General features: G+C 43.1%; 1 protein-coding gene across 2 annotated transcripts in view; it reads right to left on the bottom strand.

Annotated features, from left to right (window-relative positions):
- The window catches only part of LOC148137427 (cadherin-23-like), a 434,955-nt gene that overhangs the window by 260,121 nt on the left and 147,207 nt on the right, over window positions 1–27,627 (bottom strand). For both annotated transcript variants that reach the window (XM_087982496.1, XM_087982497.1), the window contains exons 4-5: window positions 9,162–9,304; window positions 3,203–3,250 (exon numbers count right to left, since the gene is read on the bottom strand). In XM_087982496.1, the coding sequence (XP_087838622.1) occupies window positions 3,203–3,250; window positions 9,162–9,304 (191 nt within the window). The remainder of the gene's footprint in view (window positions 1–3,202; window positions 3,251–9,161; window positions 9,305–27,627) is intronic.

Genomic DNA, 27,627 nt, shown 5'->3' with positions numbered 1-27,627 from the left:
GACCTCTTGGGAGTCCAAGTTTCCTCAAACACGTTCCACTTTGGAGTTTGGAGGTGATTAGCTCAACCACGTGGTCCCGTTAAAAGGTTTGGCATGGTAATTGGAAGAGGACCTGGGGGAGGAGCTTTCAGCTTGTTTCTCAAAGAGAGCATTGCTCATAAGCATGAAATATTCACGACAACAAAAATAATCAATCAAGACATTTGCACAGTGAGTGTTGGAGAATGTGGAACTTGCACCATGGAAAAGTGGAGTTGCCTTAAAGCAAAGCAAGTGACAGCATGTGCTGGCATGCTGTAAAATCCATATGATCCTTAAAGTGGAAAATGCCACAAAATAATATGTTTGCAATCACCTGGCAGCCTGGCGTGTGACACAGTTATAGTTTGAAGTTGATACCAACATCACATTCCACTCGAAATGCAACTAAATTTTTCAGAGACAAAAGAAAAGCTGCAGACGCTGGAATCCAGAGTAGACAGGCAGGAGGCCGGAAGAACACAGCAAGCCAGGCAGCATCAGGAGGTGGAGAAGTCAATATTTCAGGTATTCCCTTTGTTCTTCCAGCCTCCTGCTTGTCTCTAACTCAATTGTTCAGTCTGTGGAATATTCGCATTCTTATTTGAGGTCTCCAGCATCTGCAATATTTTGCTTTGATTGTCCCGCAATAGGATGGCGTTTACAAGGGAAATGCCTCGACAACTGGACACTTTCCAAGTCTGTGCCAAGTCATGGGTTTGAGGCCAAGCCTAGTACACAGCACACACAGAGGCTAGGCTTTACGAAGGTCAAGTGGCTGTCTTAAAATAAAAGTTGGTTTCTCAAAGAGAGTGCCACTCAAATTCTTGCACAAGAGAGTAAGTTATTTGGTGACACTTTACCAGCAGTCTCCATATTAAGGAATCCTATACTTTGGAGTTAGTAAGCAAAGGTTCATTAAGTTAGTCCCTGCAGTAATTTAGCTGTCCAATGATGAAGTCAGAAGTCACACAACACTAGGTTATAGTGCATTAGGTTTATTTAAAATCACAAGCTTTCGGAGTGCTGGTTGTTCATCAGGTGACAAAGGAGCAATGCTCTGAAAGCTTATTATTTCAAATAAACCTGTTGGACTATAACCTGGTGTCATGTGATTTTTGACTTTGTCTATCCAAGTCCATCACTGGCACCGCCACATCATGGTCCTATGATGAGTGGCTGAATGAACTGGATCAATATTCTCTGGTATTTGAAAGAATGAGAGGTGATTTCATTGAAACTTATAAGATTGTGAGGGGCTTGACATTTTCCAGCATTTTTCACTTGTATCATATGATTCTCCTTCCAAGAGAAAAACATTTTGAACTAAAAATAAAACAAACCTTGGCTTTCAAAAGAAATATCGGCAGCTGTAACATCTTTGTCCTCTTATCAGAATAAGCAAATAAACACGCTGTACTGCAGATGCTAGAAATGAGATAATAAGAATAGAAAGTGCTGGAGAAACTCAGCAGGTCTGGCAGCATTTGTGGAGAGAAACAGAGGCAATGTTTCAAGTTTGACATGACCCTTTGGAGTAACATTATGGACACCAACAGAGTAAGTGATAAGCAAATCCGCATTTCTTGCAGGTGTTCCTTCTTAAAATCAGGAAATGTCTTCAGCCGGAAAATGGAAGTTACAAACACAGCTGGAGCTCGGCTGGAGAGTCCCCACCTTGTCAAAATCCCACCCCATTGTAGAAAGGCAGTGTACTTCCAGAACAAGGTGAATGGCTGTGAACCCACCTACAGTCTGTTCTGATATAACGCAGGATTCCATTCCTGTGCAATCCCGTGTAATAAGAAAATTGCATAATAGCTGCACCATTTAAACAAATGGGACTGGAATCACATTATAGCCAACACAGCTAAGGAATGCTCATGTTCTATAAATAATGGTCTAAATCCTTCGATTGTGTTCTAGCCAATTCGCATTGTTGCAGCAGAACTGATGTACTGCTGTTCTGGGGAGTCGATAGGGCATCAGATTCTGGTCTTGGTGCTGAAACACAATTTCTGATTGTCCCTTTGTACAATTTTGGCCATTTTTATTTCGGAGATTGTTAGATAGTAAGAAACCCAAACAGTGCAGTTAAAATGCAGGGACTGGTGCTGCTTTCAAGTCAGGACCGACAGTCTTCCCAACCTCCATCACAGGATCACTTCATTACTGTTCTAATCTAAGAGTTCTAATAACTTTCCATAAACACGAAACTACCATCATAATACTAGACAAGAAAAACCTGGAAGAACTGTGGATGCTGGAAATGCGAAACAAAAACAGAAATTGCTGGAAAATCTCAGCAGGTCCCACAGCATCTGTGGGGAGAAATCAGAGTTAATGTTTCAAGTCCAATGACCCTTCTTCAGAACTCTGCTCTAATATACTGGTGCACTCATGCACTGTTGGAAAACACAGATGAAAAGGAGGACAAGGCAAGACAATTGGGTGTTTAGGTAGTTCTTTTATAATGTGATGGTTGTGTTCTTGTGTAACTCCACATTTTAGAAAAATGATGCTTTAGAAACAGCTCTTAAAATGTTGGCGATGTAATTGCGTTACAGCCAACACACATTTTATAAGTTTGTGCTTTAATGTCCCCAATTCGTCAGTCGCGTTATAGTGAATTCACGTTAACAAAATGCACTTTCCCGCAGAATGACCTGTATCTAAACATCTGATCCAGATTTCAGGAGAACTTTATCCAACAATCTCCCCAACACCAACAGCTAGGGAAAGCCATAAAAAAGTCGAAAAAGTAATTCAGGGGAAACCAGCAAAAAACGCAACCCACAACCTCCGAATTAAGCAAGTTTCCAAAGACCATATCAATCCTCTTCTGTGCCAGGAGGCAAAGTAACAACCTTCCAGCTCTCCACCTCACAGCTCATCACAACCCTTTGTGAAAGGGCTACACCATAAATATACTCATCAAATTGGATCTAAAATAAAAATGGACATCTTTGTTCACATTCACATCATGTCAAGGAGACCTGAGGAACAGTCAAAGCAAACTTTAAATGTTCCCTCTGATTCACTCTAAACCAATGTTTCCAGACCTGCTGAGCATTCCCAGCATTTTCTGTTGTATTACTGTTTCACATCCATAGTATTATCCTTTTCTTGAAGGAAATTAAGTTGCTCAAGTCTCTCATTTAGAAAGAGCCAAATTGCTACTTACACTTTGCTTGTCACTGACGGAGAACTCTACTTGCAATTCTGAAATCTCCTGAAAAAAAAAAGAGAGGATTCAAAAACGAGGATGCAGCAAAAATGAAATCACAGAAATGTACTCGGCCATGGCTTTGAGGCTTTCACAGAAAACAAATGGAAAATGAAAGATACAATCCTAAATACCAGCAGCGTTTGAGGTGGTGGCCAGATTGTTGGGTCAAATTGTGAGACGGTATCCCAAAAAGCACTGAGAGAGCACACAGACTGCATGAACGTGGCTCATCATCACCTTCTCAAGATGAAGGGGCACATTGTTAACGTGAGAGGAGAGGGATTTAAAAATGAAATGAAGGGCAATTTTTTAATACAGAGCGTGGTTCTTTTGCAGAATGAACTTCCTGAGGAAGTGGTGGATGTGGCTATAATTACAATGTTTAAAAGACATTTGGATAAGCACGTGAATGGGAAAGGTTTGGAGGGATATGGGCCAGGAGCAGGCAGCTGGGACTAGTTTAGTTTGGGATTATGTTTGGCATGGCTTGGTTGGACCGAAAGGTCTGTTTCTGTGCTATATGACTCTATAAACTTGTGGATTTCTAAACAAGCTCTTCTGGTTTGAAAGATTGACAAAATAAACCCTTTTGACTTATTCTCAGAACTGTCCCACAGCCTTCTTCTGAGAGAGAGAGAAACAAGACAAGCTTTTAAACGCAACATTGGTATCGCCTGAATCTAAACCAAACTTCATTCTAGGTTCTTCGAAACAGAAAACATAACTAAAGACCTTACAAGATTACCCCACTAGTTGAAAACCTAATAGTGTAAAAATATTTCCATTTATACCACAGCTGTTCACAACCACTGCCCTGTGACTAAACATTGCATTCAAATCATAAGGACTATCTGATCTTGTTTTATTAAAATAAAAACCTTTCCAGAATTAACCAACACTCACTTGCATTTGTTTTGAAATGCAAATTTCAAAAATTATTTTTAAGCATAAATTATGCAGGTTTCATTACACATCTCTACCAAAAGAAAAATAAAAATTGATCATTAATATATATTTTAAATTCCTGTCAAAAAGTTATTTTTAACACTATGGTTTGATTAGAAATAATAATATGTTTATATTTAACAGAATCAGAGTCAATAGAATTATATTTTAGCTAAGTTGATTATGATTACAGCATTCAGCTTTCTTCATACACAAACTGTCTGCTATGAAATCTTTTTAGCCACATGAAAAATTGCATGGTTCAAGCATCAAACTCCATTGAAACAAGTATTGTTTTTATCCCAAAATTGTATCAAAAGGACAACAAAGGATGTGGTCTACATAAATAACAGTTTATTACTTAACAGTCCTAAATAAAGTTCAAACTAATTTAGAACCAACTCAAGGCTCAATGTCTCCTTCTCTTCTCTCCAATAGTTTATTGACAGGTATTCAGTTTGTTCAACAAAATACCTGATATTCTGTTTGATAGCTATTCAATCGCGTCGTAGCAACATGCACCCATACTGATGTTTACTGGTTTTACTGGCCAGTTTTTGTGGCTTTCCGTAATTCAATGCTACTAAAACTGGTACAGTTGTCAGCACAGCTTACAAGTCATCCTTTGACATCTTTGTGCCCATTCAAATTTTCAACCTTTTATAAAATAAGTTTGTCAAAGGAGACATGATGGTGTTAATGTTCAGCATAAACTTCTGATAAAATCCACATATACCAGCACATCACAACATTTTGTATTTTGTCTTAGACACAGGGCAATCCAAGATAACCTTTATTTTAGCTGCTAGAGGTCTCACAATGAGAGCCAAATAAGTCTTTTTGTGTTTTGGCAATTTCACTTTCATCCATATTTATAAACAAATTGACTCTTTGTAACTAATCAAGCAGTTTAGTCAAGTGGTGCAAATATCCTTACTGGGTTTGGCTGAACATAATTAAGTTGCTGATATTGACAGGGCAATTACATAGTCCTTCACTGACCTTTTTAGTTTAATTCACTACAGTTGCAGGTATATTTTTCATTCTAAATAGCATAGTTGACATTTATAAAGTCCTTCATGTTACAAAACCTGGTATTTCCTTGGCTCCATCAGTCAATGGAATTTACTTATTTCCTTTTAGCAAGTCAATTTTGGTGACAATCGTTCATGTCCAATTCTTTCAATGTAGTCTTCCAATCATGGTAAAGGATACGAGTTTACTTTTGTTATCATGCTATCATGCAATAATCAATATTAAATGTAACCCATTAGGTTTCAGCACATCATGATACATGATCTCTAGCTGTGACTCAGTTCAATAATGTCATTGACCATCATAAACTTCATCACTTCCTTCACTTGAGCTAATGTCTCTGGATTAAGTCTGTAAGGATGTTGTTTTATAGGTAACACATCCTCTGGACAGCCAATGTGATACCGTTGTTCAGAGAGGGAGGAAATGATAACCTAAAAAAATGACAGGTCAGTCAGTCTAAACTCAGCGATGGGGAAATTATGGAAGCCATTCTGAGGGACAGGATTAAATGGCACTTGGAGAGGCACGGTTGAGTCAAGAACAGGCAGCATGGTTTTCTAAAGGGGAAATTATGTCTGACCCAACTTGATCAATTTTTTTGAATGTGTGACCCGCTCTGCAGATGCAGGCAATGCATTTGACATTGTCAACTTGGAGTTCAGCAAGATTTTTGGTAAGGTCCCACTCGAATAGCAAAGGAAGAGCCCATAGGATTCAGGGAAACTTGGCTGAATAGATCCAGAATTGGCTGAGTGGCAGGAAGAAGAGGGTAATGATTGAGGCATGTTTTTGAGACTGAACGTCTGTGTCCAATGGGGCAATATCCTGTGTCCACGGGGATTGATGCCAGGGCCCTTGCTATTTGTGGTATATGACATTTAGGCTTGAATGTAGGAGAGTTGATTAGTAAGTTCACAGATAGAACAAAAACCGTCCTGGGCAGGCAAATATGGGAAAGGATAGCTATATATTTTAGGAGGATAGGGGCAGCATGGTCAGATGGGCTGACAGTGGCAAATGAAATTCAATCCAGAGAATTGTGGACCACACTTGGTCAGGACAAATCAGACAAGGGATTACATGATAAATAAGATCACAGGCACCTTGGTGGGGATACCTACCAGTGTAAGGGCAGGTAGGGAGATGGAGAGTTATGAAGAAAGATTTGATCGGATTGGGTTGCTTTCCATGAAAAAGAAATCGAGAGGCGAGATGATTGAGATGTATTATGAGGGGGATGGATAGGATGGAGAGGAAGGAACTTTCCCATTGGAGGAAGTACCAATGAACAGGGGTCATTGATTTAAGTTAAGAGGCAGGAGTTTTTGAGGGGATGTTTGGAAACAATTTTTCACCCAGATGGTGGTGGGAATTTGGAACTTGCTGCGTGTAGAGGCAGAAACCCTCATTACAATAGTTATGTGGTTGTTTTTGACTTGCACTAACTTGATAGGGCAAAGAGCCCTTTTCTGCAATTTAGACCTCTATGACTCTAATGAAAGCAAAATACTGCAGGAGTTGGACTATTTAACATGTCTTATTCACACAACTCAGTTTAAGTCCGAAACAGCTTTTGTCAGTCACTTTGACAGTTTTCTGGAGGTTATAACATAACAACTAACCTCATACATGCCCCCATATGGCCAAATCTCTCAACTCCTTTTATTCATTCATTCATGGGATGAAGTCAGTCCTGGCTAGACCAGCATTTATTGCCTAATTGCCCAGAGAGCAGTAAAGAGTCAACCACATTGCTGTGGGTCTGGAGTCATATGTTGGCCAGACCAGGTATGTATGGCAGATTCCTTCCCGAAATGATGGTAGTGAACCCGGACAATTGATAAAGCTTCACAGTTGTCACTAGACTCCTAATTCCAGATTTTTATTGAATTCAATTTCCCTCATGGTGGGATTTGAAGACGGTTTAGCAGAACATGATTTGGATCTCTGGACTAACAATCCAGTGATAATAGCACTAGGCCACCACCTCACCGCTGGAGGGTCAACTTTTTAAAATGCTCAATGTCTGATTCATTTTCCAATTGTTCTAATATTTTATTTCGTTCTATATTTCTTTCACTCCCACAAATACCTCTTTATTACACTCACTGATTCTTTCTCCTGTCAGCAGGGAGTACAAGACAATGTTACCGACGACTTCAGGGCTTGAGTTATGAGGAGGGATTACACAAATTAGGTCCGTTTTGTCTAGAGTTTAGAAGATTAAGGGGTGATCTGTTTGAAGTCTTCAAGGAAAGGGCAGGGTAGAGAAAGATAAACTATTCTCATTGGTTGGGGTTCTAGAACGAGGGGACATAGTCTGAGAATTAGGACCAGATTGTTCAGGAGGCACTTCTGCACAAATGGTGGGAGATGTTTGTAACCCCCTTCCACAAATGGCAATGGATGCAGGAGCGGTTGTTAATTTTACAGCTGGAGGAAAAGTTGCTGAACTCGCAAGGTCAACTCTGCTTTCTCTCTCCACAGATGCTGCAAGACCCACTGAGTTTCTCCAGCACTTTCTGTTTTAGTTTCAGCATCTGCCATTTTTTGTTTTATTTAAGATTTTTTATTTAATTTACTCTGGGGCCATGGCTTTGAAGTCTGGGCCAGCACTGATTGCCCATCCCTAGTTGCCTCTTTGAACCATGACAGTCCTTGTGCTGTGGGTTGACCCACAATGCCCATAGGGAAGGAATTCCGGAATTGTGACCAGGCAACAGTGAACGAACGGTGATATGTTTCCAAGTCAGGATGGTGAGTGGGTTTGGAAGGTGACAATAGACAATAGACAATAGGTGCAGGAGTAGGCCATTCAGCCCTTCGAGCCTGCACCGCCATTCAATATGATCATGGCTGATCATTCCTAATCAGTATCCTCTTCCTGCCTTATCTCCATAACCCTTGATTCCACTATCTTTGAGAGCTCTATCCATCTCTTTCTTAAATGAATCCAGAGACTAGGCCTCCACTGCCCTCTGGGGCAGAGCATTCCACACACCCACCACTCTCTGGGTGAAGAAGTTTCTCCTCATCTCTGTCCTAAATGGTCTACCCCATATTTTTAAGCTAGGTGCTTAGGATCTTGGGCAAATTTCTGCAGTGCATCTTGTGGACAGTGCACACTGCTGCTACTGAGCACTGATGGTGGAGGGAGTGGTTGTGGTGCCAGTCAAGCGGGCTGTTTTCCCCCTGGAAGGTATTGAGTTTCTGGAATGTTGCTGGGAGCTGCATGTTATGCAGCAAAATATTATTGTTTCCAGATAAATCCTAGATTTAGACTTTTGTTTTAAATTCTCCATTCTGTTGCATCTTTTATCATGCAGTTTCCCCATTAGGAGAAGCAGAATGGGTGGGGTTGGGGAGGGGGAGAAGTCTTGGAGCATTTCACCATCTGCAAAGGGGCACATCAGAACATCAGGGATCGACATGGAGCTCGGGGAATCGGAAAACTAATTAGAGTTGGACATCCTTTCTGCACATTTAAATAAATTTCACTACAACAGTATCACCACAACACATAACCTTAACACAGAAGCGGAAAACTGCACCAGAAAATCAATGAGTTTGAAAAATATTTTTACAAGATTGAAGCTTATTGGCCACTGCATGATTCAAGGCAAAAAGTAACGATGTGAACCAAATACTACATTAATCCACTGTAAAATAACACTGAATTACCACAAGGCACGTGTGGGAGTCTATTACTGCCAATTAGTGGACATTTGTTTTCCTACTGATCTGATGACTATTACTCACCACAAATCATCAAGATCAAATTGGCAGTAATTTATTCCCAAAGGCTGAATATTACTTAATTAATAGATTTTTTAGCCAAGATAAATCACTCCACCCTACAATGGCACATGCATTTAGATGCGTGGGCTGGTGTTACACTGCACTCTAGACTTGCCAAAAGCAATTACATTACCTCTCTATCCAAAGTCTGTCGAAGCCACACAACTCCCGTCTCACTTTCCACTGCAAAATACTTGCTGGCTTCCTCCCCGACAACTCCAAACACAAGAGTATCGTTGTCCGGATCGCGGGCCCACAATTTAGTAATGGAGGAACCTACGACACATCAGAGGAAAATAACTGGTCATCAAGAGAAAAAAGAGGTGGTTACGACTGATGACAATTGAACAAACACCAGAATTATTTGTGGTAGACGTGTGTGTTCAAGCAGAGTCTCTCGGAATTTTTTCAGACTTCATTCCAAAAAACCAATCGAAATAGGAACAGCAGTAGGCCATTCAGCCCCTCAAGCCTGCTCCGACATTCAATAGGATCATGGCTGATCCAACATTCCTCATGACCATTTTCTCGTCCTTTCCTGTAACCCTCGATTCCTCAAGAATCTATCTCAACCTTAAATATACACAAGGACTCTGCCCCCACAGCTCCCTGAGGCAAGGAGTTCCAAACTCTCTCAAACCTCCGAGAGAAGAAATTGGTGTCCCTTTATTCGGAGACTATGCTTTCTGGTCCTAGACTCTCCCATGAGGGGAAACATCCTCTCAGCATTGACCCTGTCAAGCCTCTTTACGAATCCCATACATTTCAATGAGATCACCTCTCATTCTACTAAACTCCAGCGAGCAGAGTCCTAACTGGTTTAGTTTTTGCTCATAAGACAATCCCTCGGTCCAGAGCTCATCCTAGATGCTGTGACACAATATGTCAGCAAAGTAGAAATGGGTGCAAAGCAAGTCATTTCAAGCTATTTGAAAACAAAGGCCAGGAAGGTGTATCTCATTGGCTGTGATTTTCTCAAGTACAGGGCTGGGCATGGCAGTGTTGACAAAATTGTCACCAAAACCACCAAGAAAACCCAACTGATCTCATGCCAAACAGTTTAAGAGCTGACCGCAGAGCATGGGAAATATCTCAGTCCAATACAAGCTGTGTTTGTGATGTCCCTGCTCCCCAGATGCTGCCAGGCAATCAGCCTCTTGGCAATCCATCCGGGACAATTGGAAGACACCTCCCAAACACCCAAAAACCAGCAAGTAGGTCACCTATAGGTTATAGGTTTCTAACAAAGTCTCCCCTCATTCTTCCAAATTCTTGTAAATAGACCTAACAGATCCAGTCTCCCTTAGTGTGTCAAACCTGTCATCACAGGAATCAGTGAATTAAAATTAGAATCCCTACAGCGTGGAAACAAGCTCTTTGGCCCAAAAAGTCCACACTGACCCTTTGCAGAGTATCCCACCCAGACCCATTCCCCTACATTTACCCCTGACTCAAGCACCTAACCTACACATCCCTGAACACTATGGGCAATTTAGCATGGCCAATTCACCTAACCTGCACATCTTTGGATCGTGGGAGGAAACAGAGCACCCAGACACGGGGAGAATGTGCAAACTCCACACAGGCAATCAGCCGAGGCTGGAATTGAGCCTGCGCCCCGGCGCTGTGAGGCAACAGTGCTAACCACTGAGCCACCGTGTTGCCCCTCTTTCTTTGAAATAAAAATGCATAGCCCCATAAGAGTGCAAGCTCCATGGGGTAGTAACCACATCTCCAATTGACTCACAGGGTGCTTCTGCACTTTATTGTTGCAGCTTGGAGTGCGTCATTAATTCCCAACGTAATGCTGCAGCAAGGACATTTTGTATTTAGGAACAGCCGTTCATCTCATGGACTGGACCAGGCTGCATTTCAGTGCCGAAATGTCGACTCTCTCGTTCCTCAGATGCTGCCTGACCTGCTGTGCTTTTCCAGCGCCACTCTTTATCAATTCTGACTCTTCAGCATCTACAGTCCTCACTACCTCCTACCCTCTCCATGGATGCTGCCTGACACACTGTGATCTCCAACATTTTTGGCTTTCAGTACAGATTTCAGCATTTGCAGTCACTTGCTCCCAAAACAAAAAAAAACTTCTTATTTGGGTGGGGATGGGGGAAGTGTTGACACGTTGAAAGAGTGATCAAAGAGTTAGCAACCCATGGATATGTCAGACGTTTCACTTGAGAAAACCTTACTTGTAATAATTCTGCAACAGCACAATATTAAAAGAGCAGGGCACCACACAGACTGGATTGTGATCAACACAGAGTGAAGACAAAGGCCAGAAGTGTTCACAAGATTCTTAATGGATTATGCAGTTAATTGCAAGGCTTTAGTTAAATGAGAGACAAATGTATCTTGATAGACTTTTAAATCTCACATTCAAATTAGCTTTACTCCGACATGTTTTTATTTCACTCAGTGCTCAGATTAATAGGCACCAGAACTTTAGGATAGCTTTAAATAAGAATTAAAAGTAATTTTCAATTCTGACAAATCCTTTGACTCTTCTCTTGTTGGGATGTTAGCAGAAATCCTGAGTTTTAAAATGCCAGTTTTGACAATTCAATAACTGTGCCCTCTGCCCAGAGAAATATCATAGAATCCCTACAGTGGGGAAACAGGCCCTTCGGCCCAACAAGTCCACACCAACCCTCTGAACAGTATCCCATCCAGACCCATTCCCTTACATTTACCCCTAACCTACACATCTCAGAACACTACGGGCAATTTAGCATGGCTAATTCACCTAACCTGCTCATCTTTGGACTGTGGGAGGAAACCAGGTGACATGGAGGAAACACAGCAGACATGGGGAGAATGCGCAAACTCCACATAGTCAGTCGCCTGAGGCTGGAATCGAACCTGGGACCCTGGCACTGTGAGGCAGCAGCACTAACTACTGAGCCACCATGCCACTCCACTGCTTCCAGTTCATTTAAACATTGCTGCTAGGAAAGGTTGAAGCTTTTTATATTGCACTCATCAGGACTAGGAGACAAAATACAGAGGGCCTAGAATCTTATACAGCATGAGAAAGTGGTGCTGATTTGTTAACTGACCATTGGGATGGACACTTGACAAGAACAGTTAACTGCCAATCTCCTTTATCACAGCAGGAAGAGTGGGGTATTCGACTGGTCATGGTGTTGCCAAGGAAATGAAGTAATGATTGCCGTTTTCTGTAATCCTTCCTCCCCCCTAATGAAAACTGCGCAATGCACAACTGAATGCCTTTTGCTGACATAAAAACAGGGCGCCATGTGTAAATACATGTAGCTTCTGTCACACACATCATACTGACACTTTTGAGCTGGATTCCAGTGGACTTCTGAACTCGGGATTATTTAATAAATGATTATCAATGGCACATGGGTATCAAGGTGGAGGCAGGAGTAGATAGCATCCAGGCTTGAGCCTGGATTTAATCCATTCCATCTTCTTTCTCTCCTCTTTTCCTTCCTCTCTGGTTTTTGTTTAGTTTCGATGTTTCTTATTCGCCTTCTGGAGGTGGCGGTGTGACAGAGTGTGGCAGCAGCTGTGCCTAGCGTGAGCCCAGATGCTGGTAAAGGATGGGAACAGATGGTGGTCAGCCAGGGTGTGGGGGTCAGCGACAAAGCCTCGCGAGTAGCGGCAAAGCCCGATGTGCCCAGGTGGGGGGTCTTAGCCCAGAGCAGGTGAAAGTATGCTCAGCGTGGGGGAGAGTAAACCCTCTTGGGCAAAGTCGAGATTGGAGCATCTGCAGGTCCATGCCTTAAGAAAGGACTGTCATGTCTGACTTTTTAAAAACTTCTTTCTTTATTTTACTATTTTTATATAGTATAGTTTACTATAGTGCTGAACTTTTTAAACTTATTTCTTCATTTTTCTATTTCTGTACCTTGGTACTTTGTATCTACGATGGCCCTGTGTGTGGTGACATTGTACAGTTTTCACTGTACTCTTGTACTCAAGTACTGGATACATGTGACAATAAAATCCAAACCCAAATCTAACATTACAGCTAATAGTGGGCATGCCTTTGAAGCCTACAAGCACAGGCTGGTTGGCAATGACTAACGTGCTGCCCACTGCGAGTGATCAATGGAACATGCCGTATTACCAATTATTGGGATGTACAGCCCACAGTCCTGGCATCACACAGGCACTGAAACTCACACAACAGTTAAGCGGTAGGCAAAACATCATTTTGTTTGATGGCAGTGTCCTGTTAATGATGAAAACTTGTGAAATTTAGGACTCCAGAGACTGGTGAATGCTGGGACACTGTGGAGTGGAGGCAGAAGTGAGATCAGTCATGATGATACAAAATGGGATAGTAGGTCCGAGGGGCTGAATTGTCCTTTCCTGATCTTATCTGTTAAGTACAATAAGATAGCATGAAAATGCAGGGCAAGTTCAAGGATGGTGTTCCTTTAATAACCTGATATTACTTACATCTTCAAGGAAGAACATTCACAGATATTTGGGAAGAGGCAGGGATCAGTTAAATAGCTCTACCAAAGAAGCAGAAGGTGTCCAAATGCAGCAAGACCTGGTCAATATCCAGGCTTTAGGCTGACAACTAGCAAGAAGCATTCATACCACACAAGTGCTGGGTCATGACCATCTCCGACAAGAGACAATCTAACATGCTCCTTGACATTCAATGACATCACCATGTTGAAACCCCGCTATCCACATCATGTGGGTTACACACTGCTGCTGCTGGGGTTGGAGATGGGGAATTTTTGTGGATGTGGTGTCGAGGAATGGTGTCAAGCTTCTTGAGTGTTGCTGGAGCTGCACCCATTCAAGCAAGTAGGGAGTACTCCATTACACTCCTGACTTGTACCTTGTTGATGGTGGACAGGTTTTGGGGAGTCAGGAGGTGAGTTACGCACTGCAGCCTCTGACCTGCTCTTGTAGCCACTGTGTTTATGTGGTGAGTCTCGTTCAGCTTCTGGTCACTTAACCACTGCTAAGCAAGTTAAATCTGTTTGTGTCTCTCCATCTTTACCACATGCATTACATCTTACTCAGGATTTCACATCTTTTTGTCCACAAACGATTCCATAAACTAGTTAGGAAGGCAATTGCAATGATAGCATTTATTCTGAGAGAACATGAATATAAAAGTGTTGATGTATTTCTGAGGCTCTATAAGGTGCTGGTCAGACCACATTCAGAGTATTGTGCGCAGTTTTGGGTCCCAAATCTCAGGAAGGATGTACAAGCCCTGGAGCATGTTCAGAGGAGGTTCATGAGAATGGTCCCAGGAATGAAAAGCTTAACATATGAGGAACATTTGCGGACTTTGGGTTTATAATTGATGGAGTTGAGAAGGATGAGGGGGGATCTAATTGAAACATACAGAGTATTGAATGGCCTGGACAGAGTGGATGTTGGGAAGATGTTTCCATTGGCAGGAGAGACTAGGGCCCGAGGGCACAGCCTTAGAGTAAAGGGAAGATCTTTCAGAACGGAGATAAGGAGAAACCACTTTAGCCCAAGAGTGGGGAATCTATGGAATTCACTGCCACAGAAGGCTGTGGAGACCAGGCCATTGAGTATGTTCAAGATGGAGATGGATAGGTTCTTGATTGTCAGGGGAGTTAAGGGATACGGGGAGAAAGTGGGAGAATGGGGTTGAGAAACTTATCAGCCATGATTGAATGGCAGAGCAGACTTGATGGGCTGAATGGCCTAATTTCTACTCCTATGTCTTATGGTTTTAGCCCAGGGTGTGGACATCATTCATTGCGGTTATCAGGTGTTCAGTGGCAAGTGGATCAAGAACATTGACAGAGAAGGAAAAAGAAGCAATGATGAGGTAGAAGACGCACTGAATGAAAGCTCATTTTCAGTGTTACAATTTAATGTATTTAACCAGTTAATCAAATCAGTTATGGACAACCTCAAGTCTCCTCAATGTCTCACACAGCAAAGCCACATGGCAGATTTGTAGAGCTTCAGTGTCTCAGCTCGTTAATTCAAAATGAAGATAAATACAAATTAAAGTAATTACATTGGAGATTGATCATTTATAAACTCCAACAGAGATTTCCATTGGCACGGTATTCAGACACTGAATAGTGGAGATGAAGCAGGAAGGGTTATTGAAGGACTGTGATTGAGTAGTTCATTAGATTAGATTAGACTAGATTAGATTCCCTACAGTGTGGAAACAGGCCCAACAATTCCACACCGACCCTCCGAAGAGTAACCCACCCGGACCCATTCCCCTCTGACTAATGCACCCAACACTACGGGCAATGTAGCATGGCCAATTCACTTAACCTGCACATCTTTGGACTGTGGGAGGAAACCGGAGCACCCAGAGGAAACCCCACGCAGACATGGGGAGAATGTGCCAACTCCACACAGACAGTCACCCGAGGCTGGAATCGAACCTAGGACCCTGGTGCTTTGAGGCTACAGTGCTAACCACTGAGTCACCGTCAGGCCGAAATTTGAAATTTCTGATTGTCCTGATTTCACAAACAAAAACCATCCATCATGATAGGTAATTTCTTTACACTTTATTTTGGCTCAGTCCACATAACCTTGCTGCTTGGCTATTCATGATACTGAATTTTGATTTGATTTGTTATTGTCACGTACCGAGATACAGTGAAAAGTAATGTTTTGCGTGCTATCCAGACAAATCAAACCTTACATAAATACAGAGTAACAGAACAAAATGCAAAATATAATGTTAAAGCTACAGAAAGTGCAGAGAAAGGTCAACCCTAATAAAAGTCCATTTGTAAGTCTGATAGCAGTGGGGAGGAAGCTGTTCTTCAATCTGTTGTACGTGTTTTCAAATTTTTGTATATTCTGCTGATGGAAGAGGTTGGAAGAGAGTATAATCAGGGTTGGGAGGGGTCTTTAATTATGTTGCTGCGTCCCTGAGGCAGTGGGAAGTATAGACGGAGGCTGTGGAAGGAAGGCTGGTTTTTGCAATGGAGTGAGCTGCAAATTTGTGAAGTTACATAAGTTGGGATCGTACAGCACAGCAGGAGGCCATTTGGCCCATTGTGCTGGTGTTAGGCTCTGCAGCGAGCCATCTGAATGACCTCACACCCTTGCGAGTGTCTTCCCTTGAAGTATTTACTCCAATGCTCTTTAGAAAGTTACAACTATATCTGCTTCCACCAACGACTTTCAATGCATTGCTCTCATAAACAGCTTGGTATTATGAGATAAAAGCAAATTACTGCGGATGCTGGAATCCGAAACCAAAAAAGAGAAAATGCTGGAAAATCTCAGCAAGTCTGGCAGCATCTATAAGGAGAGAAAAGAGCTGACGTTTCGAGTCTAATTGACCCTTTGTCAAAGCTGACAAAGGGTCAGTTAGACACGAAACGTCAGCTCTTTTCTCTCCTTACAGATGCTGCCAGACTTGCTGAGATTTTCCAGCATTTTCTCTTTTTTGGTATTATGAGTTTTACTCCCATTTCAGTAATGGTACGAGAGCTACAAAATTTTGGCACACCCTTCATAGCTTTTAATTCCAACTAATTTGGCAATATAACCAACACAACATTTTTTTTTGCCATTATTAATTGCCCTGTCATACTATTTGGATTCTGAGAGCCAAGATTCTGCGACCAACGACCTCCTGACTGATCCTTGGCTTGGTGGTTACATTCTTGCATGCTGGACAATACCTGGAGAGATACTGCCATGGTTGTCTTTTTAACTTTGATTCTTCTTGTGTTTCTGACCCGTGGTTATACTGTGTATAGCTGTAATGTAACTGACTGGTAGTTATACCGTGTACAGCTGTATTATAACTGACCCAGGGTTATACCGTGTACAGCTGTATTATAACTGACCCAGGGTTATACCATGTATAGCTGTAATGTAACTGACCCAGGGTTATACCGTGTACAGCTGTATTATAACTGACCCAGGGTTATACCATGTATAGCTGTATTATAACTGACCCAGGGTTATAACATGTATAGCTGTAATGTAACTGACCCAGGATTATACCACGTATAGCTGGAATGTAACTTATTTTCTTCACTCCTCTAGTCTGTAACTAAGGGTGTCTTTGTAGCTAAGGTGATACTGTAAGTGGCGACTTATAAAGTTTTCACTGTACTCATTTGAGTTCATAGCAATAAATCTAATTCAATGCATTCATTCAATATCACTGGGCTAAGTCACAGTACAGAGTATCAAAGAATTTATGGAAAGAATGTGACATGACAACCATCACATTGAATTTAGGATCTGAGCTGAAAGGTTCAGAAAAGATTTACAAGGATGTTGCCAGGGTTGGAGGATTTGAGCTATAGGGAGAGGCTGGGGCTGTTTTCCCTGGTGCGTCGGAGGCTGAGGGGTGACCTTATAGTGGTTTATATAATCATGAGGTGCATGGATAGGATAAATGGACCATGTCTTTTCCCCGGGGTGGGGGAGTCCAGAACTAGAGGGCATAGGTTTAGGGTGAGAAGAGAAAGGTTTAAAAAGGACCTAAGGGGGCGACACACAGGCTAGTGCTTGCATGGAAATGAGCTGCCGGAGGAAGTGGTGAAGGCTGGTACAATTGCAACATTTAAAAGGCATTTGGATGGGTATATGAATTGGAAGGATTTAGAGGGATATGGGCCAAAAGCTGGCAAATGGGACTAGATTAGGTTGGGATATCTGATTGGCATGGACACGTTGGACCAAGGGTCTGTTTCCATGCTGTACATCTCTATGACTCTCTCTCGAATAACCATAATCATTCAGGCTATGGGCCAAGTGCAGGGAAATGGGGTCAGTGTGGATGGATATTTTGGTCAGCAGGAACCAGTTTGGGCCAAAGGGCTTGTCTCTGTGCTGTAGGTCTCTATGACTCTAGTTACAGTCTGAGGATGCTGGGACTCCCCACAGTTGGGAAGGGAGCTCCAGGATTCTGACCGAACAATAGTCAACAGCAGCAGCGATAGATTTCCAAACCAGGATGGTGTGCAACGTTGGGGAGGACGGAATGGATCTTGCAACGATGATGTTCTTGGTGGTAGAGTAGGCAGGTTTGGAGGTTGCTGCTGGAGGAGCCATTTCTACAGTGTAGCTTGTAGATGGTGCATACACATGCTACTACTCTGCATTGATGGTGAAAGGAGTAAATTTTGTGAATGTAGTGCCAATCAAGTGGACTGCTTTGTCCTGGACAGTATCAAGTGTTGTTGGAGCTGCACCCATCCAGGTGAATGGGGAGTATTCCATCACACTCCTGCCTTGTGCCCTGTAGATAGTGGACAGGCTTTGGGGAGTCAGGAGATGAATTACCTGCTGCAGGATGCCTCACCTCTGGTCTACTCTTAAATACCGTGGTTAGTCATGGGCTGGGCTCCATGAGGTTTCTGGTCTGTTGCTCCACAGGGAGTGTGATGATACTATGGCTTTGACAGCTGGATTTTTTCTGGTTGTTTTTGAAGAGAGGTTTTGACCGAGAGAAATTGAGTGGTCTATTCCAAACTATAAAGTAGACAGCTTGTGAGGCCCTGGGATTTTTTTTTTAGAAAGTTTAGAATAAAAGAAACAGCACAAAGAGGTGGAGTTATGCTCCCACAGAAGCAGGGTTTCAGTTTAACTTTCAGTGGTTGTTGGGGTTTTGAAGTTGGCCGTGGAAGCTGCTATACAGCTCTCTCTGGTTCAGCAAAAATACGGAATTCTCTCTCTCTCTCTCTGACAGAATTTCTCTTTTCTCCCAGATTGGATAAACATCACATGTCAGACAATCTATTTTACTGAATTTGCCTTTGCCAAGGGTATGTTTATGGGATTTTACTATATCAGAACAGTTACTGTATATTAGTTAAATAAGCTATTATTCTGTTAGGTGTTCCAAAAGAGTTAAAAGTTATACCAATTCTTCTTAATTTTGTTTGTACTTTAACTGAGTGCAAGAATAAAGTGTGTTTAGCTTAAAGCTGAATAGCGTGACCAATTTAATTACATCTGGAACACAGCACCTTATACTTGCCTTCAAGAAAGATAAACATTAGCGTTGAGGCCATCCTCTTGCTACATTTGAAGGGGTTTTGGTCTGGTCCATAACAGAAGATGGTTAGATTCTTTCTTGCTGACTATGATCATTGCTTGGTACATGCATGACGTGAACATCAATTGTTTTAAAAATGGATTTTGATTTTATTGTTGTGTGTACTCAATTACTGAAGTACAGTTACACAGGGAAAAGTGTATGACATTGCCATACAGGATGCCATTTTAGGTACAAGTACCAAAGTACAGAATCTGAAGAATAAGGTAGAAAGAAAGAACAAAGCTAAAAGTCAAACATTGTAATATTTATTGTGGTGACTCCTTCTTAGTGTTAAATACCAGATAAAGAAATAAAGCTGAAAGTTCAAACATTACAGTCTTTAAGTTTTTAGCCACAATGGAACCACACTTTGAGGAATCACTGAAGACCAGATGTCTACATCGAGACCACGTCGGGCCGAGCCACCACCATGTGGAGTTAGCGATTGCCTCGTCAGGCCGGGCCAAGAGACCAGCATGTGGGGTTAGTGATTGCCACACCAGGCCAGGCTGAGGGACCACCATGTCGGGTTAGAGATTGCCTCGTCAGGCTAGGCCGAGAGTCCAGCATGTGAGGTTAGAGATCACCTCGCCAGGTCAGAAGGCCACCCCAGTGGGCGGTGTCACTTATCAACCCAACTTTGTGAGTTCAGTGACCTTGACAGATGTACAACTCAGTTACAACAGGCTGAAGGTTATTCACACTCCAAACATTATTATGCCACTCAAAGCTTGGCTGTAGTGCAGGAGTAGTGCCAGAAGACTGGAGGCTAGCAAATGTGGTTCCCTTGTTCAAGAAGGGGAGTAGGGATAACCCTAGTAACTATAGGCCGGTGAGTCTCACTTCTGTTGTGGGCAAAGTCTTAGAGAGAATTGTAAGGGATAGGATTTATGGACATCTGGATAGGAATAATGTGATCAAGGATAGTCAGCATGGTTTTGTGAAGGGCAGGTCGTGCCTCACAAACCTTATTGAATTCTTTGAGAAGGTGACTAAGGAGGTGGACGAGGGGAAAGCGGTAGGTGTGGTGTATATGGATTTTAGTAAGGTGTTTGATAAGGTTCCCCATGGTAGGCTACTTCAAAAAATATGAAGGTATGACATTGAGGGTGAGTTGGAGGTTTGGATTAGGAATTGGCTGGCTGGAAGAAGACAACAGAGGGTAGTAGTTGATGGTAAAGGTTCATCTTGGAGTGCCGTTACTAGCGGTGTTCCGCAAGGATCTGTTTTGGGACCATTGCTGTTTGTCATTTTTATAAATGACCTGGAGGAGGGGCTAGAAGGTTGGGTGAGCAAGTTTGCGGATGATACGAAAGTCGGAGGAGTTGTCGACAGTGAGGAAGGATGTGGCAGGTTACAGCGGGATATAGATAAGCTGCAGAACTGGGCAGAAAGGTGGCAAATGGAGTTCAATGTAGCTAAGTGTGAGGTGATTCACTTTGGTAAGAGTAACAAAAAGATGGGGTACTGGGCTAATGGTCGTATACTTGGTAGTGTGGATGAGCAGAGGGATCTTGGTGTCCATGTACACAGATCTTTGAAAGTTGCCACCCAGGTAAATAGTGCCGTGAAGTAGGCATATGGCGTACTGGCTTTTATTGGTAGAGGAATTGAGTTCCGGAGTCCTGAGATCATGTTGCAGTTGTATAAGACTCTGGTGCGGCCGCATCTGGAGTATTGTGTGCAGTTTTGGTCGCCATACTATAGGAAGGATGTGGAGGCACTGGAACGGGTGCAGAGGAGGTTTACCAGGATGTTGCCTGGTATGGAAGGAAGATCGGATGAGGAAAGGCTGAGGCACTTGGGGTTGTTTTCATTGGAGAAAAGAAGGTTTAGGGGTGACTTAATAGAGGTGTACAAGATGATTAGGGGTTTAGATAGGGTTGACCATGAGAACCTTTTTCCACGTATGGAGTCAGCTATTACGAGGGGGCATAGCTTTAAATTAAGGGGTGGTAGGTATAGGACAGATGTTAGGGATAGGTTCTTTAGTCAGCGAGTCGTGAGTTCATGGAATGCCCTGCCAGTAGCAGTGGTGGACTCTCCCTCTTTATGGGCATTTAAGCGGGCATTGGATAGGCATATGGAGGATAGTGGGCTAGTGTAGGTTAGGTGGGCTTGGATCGGCGCAACATCGAGGGCCAAAGGGCCTGTACTGCGCTGTATTCTTCTATGTTCTATGTTCTATGCTGATAGGCTACAAGCTCATCACACGGTCAAAACTCCCCAACCGAACCTCTGTGATTCCCCCTGCGCGAGATCAGAAGAGAAACTTCATCAACCTACAGCAGGTACAACACTTTGATGGTGAGGCCACTGGGTCTGTCAGTGTTCTCTCTGGACTCAAGACGACACAAGGCTGAAGATGAAAAGGCACAGCCATCTGTTGTCAGCGAGATGCTGTCAGCTAAACAGCCCAGCCCAGCAACAACACTGAAGGATGTAGGCTAGCACCTGTGCCTGGCTCAGCCTTCCCACACCCCCATAAACACAGTGACCTCAAATACAGCAAACACTTTAGACCTGAAAATTCCGACAGTTGGACCCGATCCATGTAACTCGTCATGCTCCAGTGAACATTCCAGCCCCACTGGAAGATCACTCAGCCTCAGAGGAAGCTCAATGTTGACAGGTAACTCCAACTCTCATTGATTCAGACATGGAAGGAGGTTTCTGAATTTCAGCACTCTGAGCAGGATATATACAAGTGTATAAATCCATAGAATGAATAAGCTCATAAGACTCTCATATACAGGAATATAAAACCACAGCACAAACACTCACTGTATTTTCCCCCGGAATGTTATGCCCAGTGATAGGAACATAAAACATTTGCTGCAGCCATTTCCCAGTGTGGAACAGTTTTACCTGTTTGGCCTGAATTGATGAACTTTTCCCATGTTCATCAGTTTATATTGGTGTTGGGAACAAATTTATGTATTTGGCTTTTTTTTTTAAATCCTGGAAAATTATTTCAGAATTTAAATAATGAAAAAGCAGTCCATGTTCTACTGGGGCAATGCCAGAAAGATGCTTTTGAACTTGAAGTCTGGCAGATCACCAACATATTATTCACTGAGTAATGCAACAGTTTCAGCCTCTGACTGTTACAGCATTACAAAGAGCACCTAGGCTTTCATGGTTTTAAAGATACAGCCTCTCGATACAGAAAGGAGACCGATCACAATGTCTCCTGCAGGGCAAGGTGCATTTTCCTCTACAATTACATTGACGTACATTGAATTTACAGCAAGGAAGCTACTGGTGAGCAATGTTTACGGCAGATAAAGGGGTATCTGGAAATGACGACACTTGTGCAAAGGAACAGCACTACTCTTCCTCCAAGCAGTGTGGGATACTGTACGACCACTCCAAAGAACCGACAGGGTCTCAAGGCCCTGCCTTTTCAACCACACTTGCTGGGAGATAACCTACAGTGACTTTCAATGACATCTGGGAAATGGCACCACCAGCGCAGTAACGTTCCTCACTGCAAGGGGGTGCTGTGCTCATATCCCTGACAATTAGAACATCAAGGCCCGATTGGTCCACCATGGTGATTTTTATCCACATGACCCTCCTGGTCAGTACATTCTCTCTCCCTAACCTTCAACCTCACTCGTGCATTTATCTAGAGCGTTGTCAATGCCTTGCAGCTAATGGTTTCCGCTGAAAATGTGTTGCTGGAAAAGCGCAGCAGGTCAGGCAGCATCCAGGGAACAGGAGAATCGACGTTTCGGGCATAAGCCCTTCTTCAGGAATGGGCTTATGCCCAAAACGTCGATTCTCCTGTTCCCTGGATGCTGCCTGACCTGCTGCGCTTTTCCAGCAACACATTTTCAGCTCTGATCTCCAACATCTGCAGACCTCGCTTTCTCCGCTAATGGTTTCCAACCTAGCTTGTCTAGATTCTAAATGATGAGAGCTTTGTACTAACTCAGAAACCAGACTGGAAAGGAACATTGTCTATTGTTGGACACCAAAACAGAGCCACTATTTGTGGCAAATAAAGGCCTAGTTCCAGGCCAGGACAGAGCCACCCCTGGCTCTGCTTTATGAAGAACTGTTATCACACAATTAATTTTTTTTTTCAGATCAGCAAATCACCAGGGAATTTTCTTTCCATCTACTAACCAGCACCTGTAAATCACACATACTTCCAATTGAATAATTTACACAAAATGCCGGTTAAAGGGAAATGTGGATCATTAAAAGGTGAGGGAGGGTGAGTCAGGGCTAAATCAAAAGAGAGTTGAAAGGGACTTGGTCTCCTTTTTTTTCGTATTTCTTAATCAACGTGCTCCGTGAAGTTATTTCATACCTTTGGAATAAGTCGGACTTGAACCTAAGAACCCAGTGATTTTTGTTTTTCACCACTAACCTTGGTCTGCTTTAGATATTTTCTAATCAATCAATCTGCTCAGAGGTGCTATGACACACTTCTAGAGCAGGTGAGACTTGAACCTGGTTCTCCGCACCCAGAGGTGGGGACATTACCACTATACCCCAGTGGTCCTTCCTTCCTGGGTCTACCTTATAGTCTTGCTAGGTGACAGGGCTGCTCCCATTAGAGAGGGATGACTGGTGTTGGTTTAACCTGAGGGTCACCACTTCTCAGACGAGGGGAGAGGTTGAGAAGGAGAGTCCTTTATGGTAACTTCTACGGGGAATAGACTCCCCACTGTTGGTGTCACTCTGCATAACAAAGTAGCTGTCCAACCAACTGAGCTAACCAGCCCCCTCCCCCCCCATCACCCCTGAGTATCGCTTTTTTTTAAATCCAGAAGTGTTATCACAGACAACCGAACGAATCCTACCAGGAAATCACGAAGAATTTTCTTTTTGTTTCAAACTATTAACCACCATCAACAAAACACCCATGCAGCTGAGCAGATAGTTACAATCCTGTTCGGATCAAAGCAAACCATCTAAAGTGAAAGGAGGGGGTTGGGAGAGCGGGAAGGGACTACATCAGAATGGAGTTGGAGAGGGGGAAATAAAGGACTGTGTACCCACGGGGGCCACCTCTCTCTAAAGGCATCAAGAACATCGATGGACACCATATATGAATGCAACCATGGAACGGGGCAAACAGTCAGCAGATATGATCCCCTTCACAGCCTGTTTATAGAGACCAGGCCCAGGAGCAGACCCAGCCCTAAGTTTGCTTTATACTATTTGCCAACCATTCTCCTCAGTGATTTTTTGCACATGTCTGGACCAGGTGGGACTTGAATAAAGGGCTTAGGTGATGAGTTCCTGGTCACAGGCTATTTCCTGTTACCAAGGGAACTGATACTTGACAAGAACATTAATTAGTAATTTCCCGTGGGTGTTGTAAGGGTCATCACCAGCCAATTCATGGTTTGGACAACCACATTCACACCACAGTGCCAGGGCTTGTCAGCATATACAACAACAACTTGCCTTTAAATAGTGTGTTAATGTAGCTTAAATAAAAATATCCAAGACATGCTACAGGAGTATCTGATTCAGAGTGGTGGGGAGCTTCAAATGAAATACAGCCACACCCGGTTATCCAAAGAGGAATTAATTTGGAATGAGCAGCAGCAGCAGCAGACAGAAGTTGGAAAAGTAAAGCAAAATTTAAAAAACAGGAGAATTGTAGATGCTGGAAATTTGAAACAAAAACCAGTAATTGCTGCAGGAACTCAGCAGGTCTGGCATGAACATTTCCAGTACAGTGACCCTTCTTCAGAAATGACCCTCCCCTTGAGGGAGAAGTTGGAACTCCCTGCTCAACAGCATTGTGGGTTTCCCTAACAAACAGACTGCAACGGTTCAAGAGGGCAGTTCTCCAGGGCAATTAGGGACAGACAATAAATACTGGCCCAGCCAGCGATTCTACATTTATATATGTGCAAACAATGAAATGTCAATTAGCATAATCAATATCGATTGGCATAATCAGTGATGTGGTTTTCTATATCAGTAGTTGCAAATTTGGAATCACAGACATGTGCATCCAAGTTTCAGTATGCTCAATTCAAAAGGTGACTGACAATCAGACAGCATTGTGATCCGTTTGCTGAAAGGTCCTACGTGTTTTTAAAGGTCCATCATCACCACCAGTGAAATGTGGGATTCCAAGAAATTTAAATTTCCATAATATCCACGGATTAATGAATATTTTGCCACAGGCAACCGTGCAGGGCATAACTTCTGTAACCCTTTAAAAGGGAAAATGAACAGCACCACACTCTACTGCAAACCCACTTACAACCCCACAATGTTACACTTCTCCAGCTTCCACCCAAAACATATTAAAACAGCCATTCCCTATGGACAAACCCTACGCATACACCAGATCTGCTCAGATGAGGAGGAACGTGACGGGCACCTGGAAGTACTCAAGGATGCCCTCACAAGAACGGGGTACAATGCCCAACTCCCGACGTGCCACAGCAAGGAACTGTAATGACCTCCCCAGGAGACAGACACGTGCTGCAACCAACAGGGTACCCTTCGTTGTTCAGTACTTCCCAGGAGCTGAAAAACTACGCCATGTTCTTCGTGACCTGCAACACATTATCAATGAGGATGAGCACCTCACCAAGTCCTTCCCCGCACCTCCACTGCTCACCTGTAAACAACCGTCAAACCTCAAACAGATCATTGATCATTGTTCGTAGCAAACTGCCTGGCTTTCAGGACAACTCAAAACAACCCTGTCACAGTAGGTGCTGCAAGACATGGATACCACCATTTTGCGTGGGGACACCTCCCACCATGTACGTGGCAAGTAATCATGTGACTCAGCCAACATTGTCTATCTCATACGCTGCAAGCAAGGATGCCCTGAGGCATGGTACATTGGTGAGACCGAGCAAAGGCTACGGCAACGGATGAATGGGCACCACACAACAATCAACAGACAGGAGTGTTCCCTCCCAGTTGGGGAAACACTACAACGGTCCAGGACATTCAACCTCGGACCTTTGGGTGATCATCCTCCGAGGCGGACTTCGGGACAGACAGCAGCGAAAAGTGGCCGAGCAGAGGCTGATAGCTAAATTTGGTACCAATAGGGAGGGCCTCAACCGGGACCTTGGGCTCATGTCACACTACAGGTGACCACCATTGCACTATATACACACAACGCGCACACACACTCCTACAGACACACACACACTCCCACATGCACCCTCTCACAGACTTAGACACTTTACACACACATACACATATACACTCTCTCTTACAGACACTCACAAACCCCACCCCAGACACACACACAAACACACACACACGTACGTTTGTGTGGTGAATTTGTACTTGTGGAGTTACATTGTACTTTGCTCAAAAACTGCATGAATCCATGTAAGACTCTGTTAACTCACTTTTTAGAATCAGTCTAAACATGATGGCACAGACAGGGAACACAGCAGGCTAACACCTTCAACATCTGACTGACACCAATTGTTAAAGTTAAACTGAGAATGTAAAAAAGTTTTGCGATTTTCATATGAAAGAAGAGAAACTAACATGGCCACTCTAACAGAGAAAGACTTAACAAGCAATCAAGATATTTTTCAATGTATAATTTCATTACATCACACTGAATTCTGTGTCTTACAACCACCTGATGAAGGAGCAACGCTCCGAAAGCTAGTGTGCTTCCAATTAAACCTGTTGGACTATAACTTGGTGTTGTGTGATTTTTAAGTTTGTACACCCCAGTCCAACACCGGCATCTCCAAACCAAGAGAGGGAGAGCGAAAGAGGGAGAGGGAAAGAGGGAGAGGGAGAGCGAGAAAAACAGAAAAGTGAAAGAGAAAGAGAGAAATGAGGCAGAAAGAGAAAAAGGTGAGCCAAGAGAAGAAGAAAAAAAAGAGAAAAAGGTGAAAGAAAGAGAAATGAGAAAGAGAGAGACAAAAAGATAGAGACAAAAAGAAAGAAAAAAAAAGAGAAAAAGAGGGAGAGAAAGAAAGAGACAGCGAGAGAAAGAAAGGGGAGGGGGGGGAGGGGGAAATCAAGGGAGATAAATAAAACAGCACTTCTTGGTTATATGTGAAAGGCTCATTGGGCATGAGGCCATGAGGCATTTCCAAGTGGGAGACACAGGGACCAGCAGCAGAAAAAATTCAAGATCAAACCAAACCAGAGTCTGACATCGAATGTGAACAGAAAAGCAAGGGGTTTAACAAGGCTGGATGGTTCTGGCAGGGAATTTCAAGGTGGGCAGCAGAAAGGCTGACGGATCCATGTCTAATGATTAAGTGTAGTCAGCAGGAGGTAAAACAGAGTGACTGGATTGGAGCAAATCAGCTGGACACACTGCTGAAGAAGAAAGCTCAGCAAGATAAGCAAGGTCAGGGAGCCTCTGAATGCAATGACAGGCTTTTGAAGCTTTCGAGAACAGGGAGCTTTTCCATGGAAATCGGAAATACGGATTTGTGCGAGAGAGCTCTCACATGAGCTCTCAAACTGCCTCCTACATAGCAGAGGAAATCAACAGATTTGATGACATACCTGCAGAACAGTATAATTTAAAATTAATCTAAATGAAGATGTCTGGAGGAGTGAAGCATATGGGAATTCTCACAGTCCC

This window comes from Chiloscyllium plagiosum, unplaced genomic scaffold (genome assembly GCF_037043375.1).
Source record: "Chiloscyllium plagiosum isolate Xiang-an unplaced genomic scaffold, Cpla_swu_hap1 HiC_scaffold_43, whole genome shotgun sequence".
Taxonomy (NCBI): domain Eukaryota; kingdom Metazoa; phylum Chordata; class Chondrichthyes; order Orectolobiformes; family Hemiscylliidae; genus Chiloscyllium; species Chiloscyllium plagiosum.
Note: the sequence above shows the minus strand (reverse complement) of the source record. Positions and strands in the feature narration are given on the sequence as shown.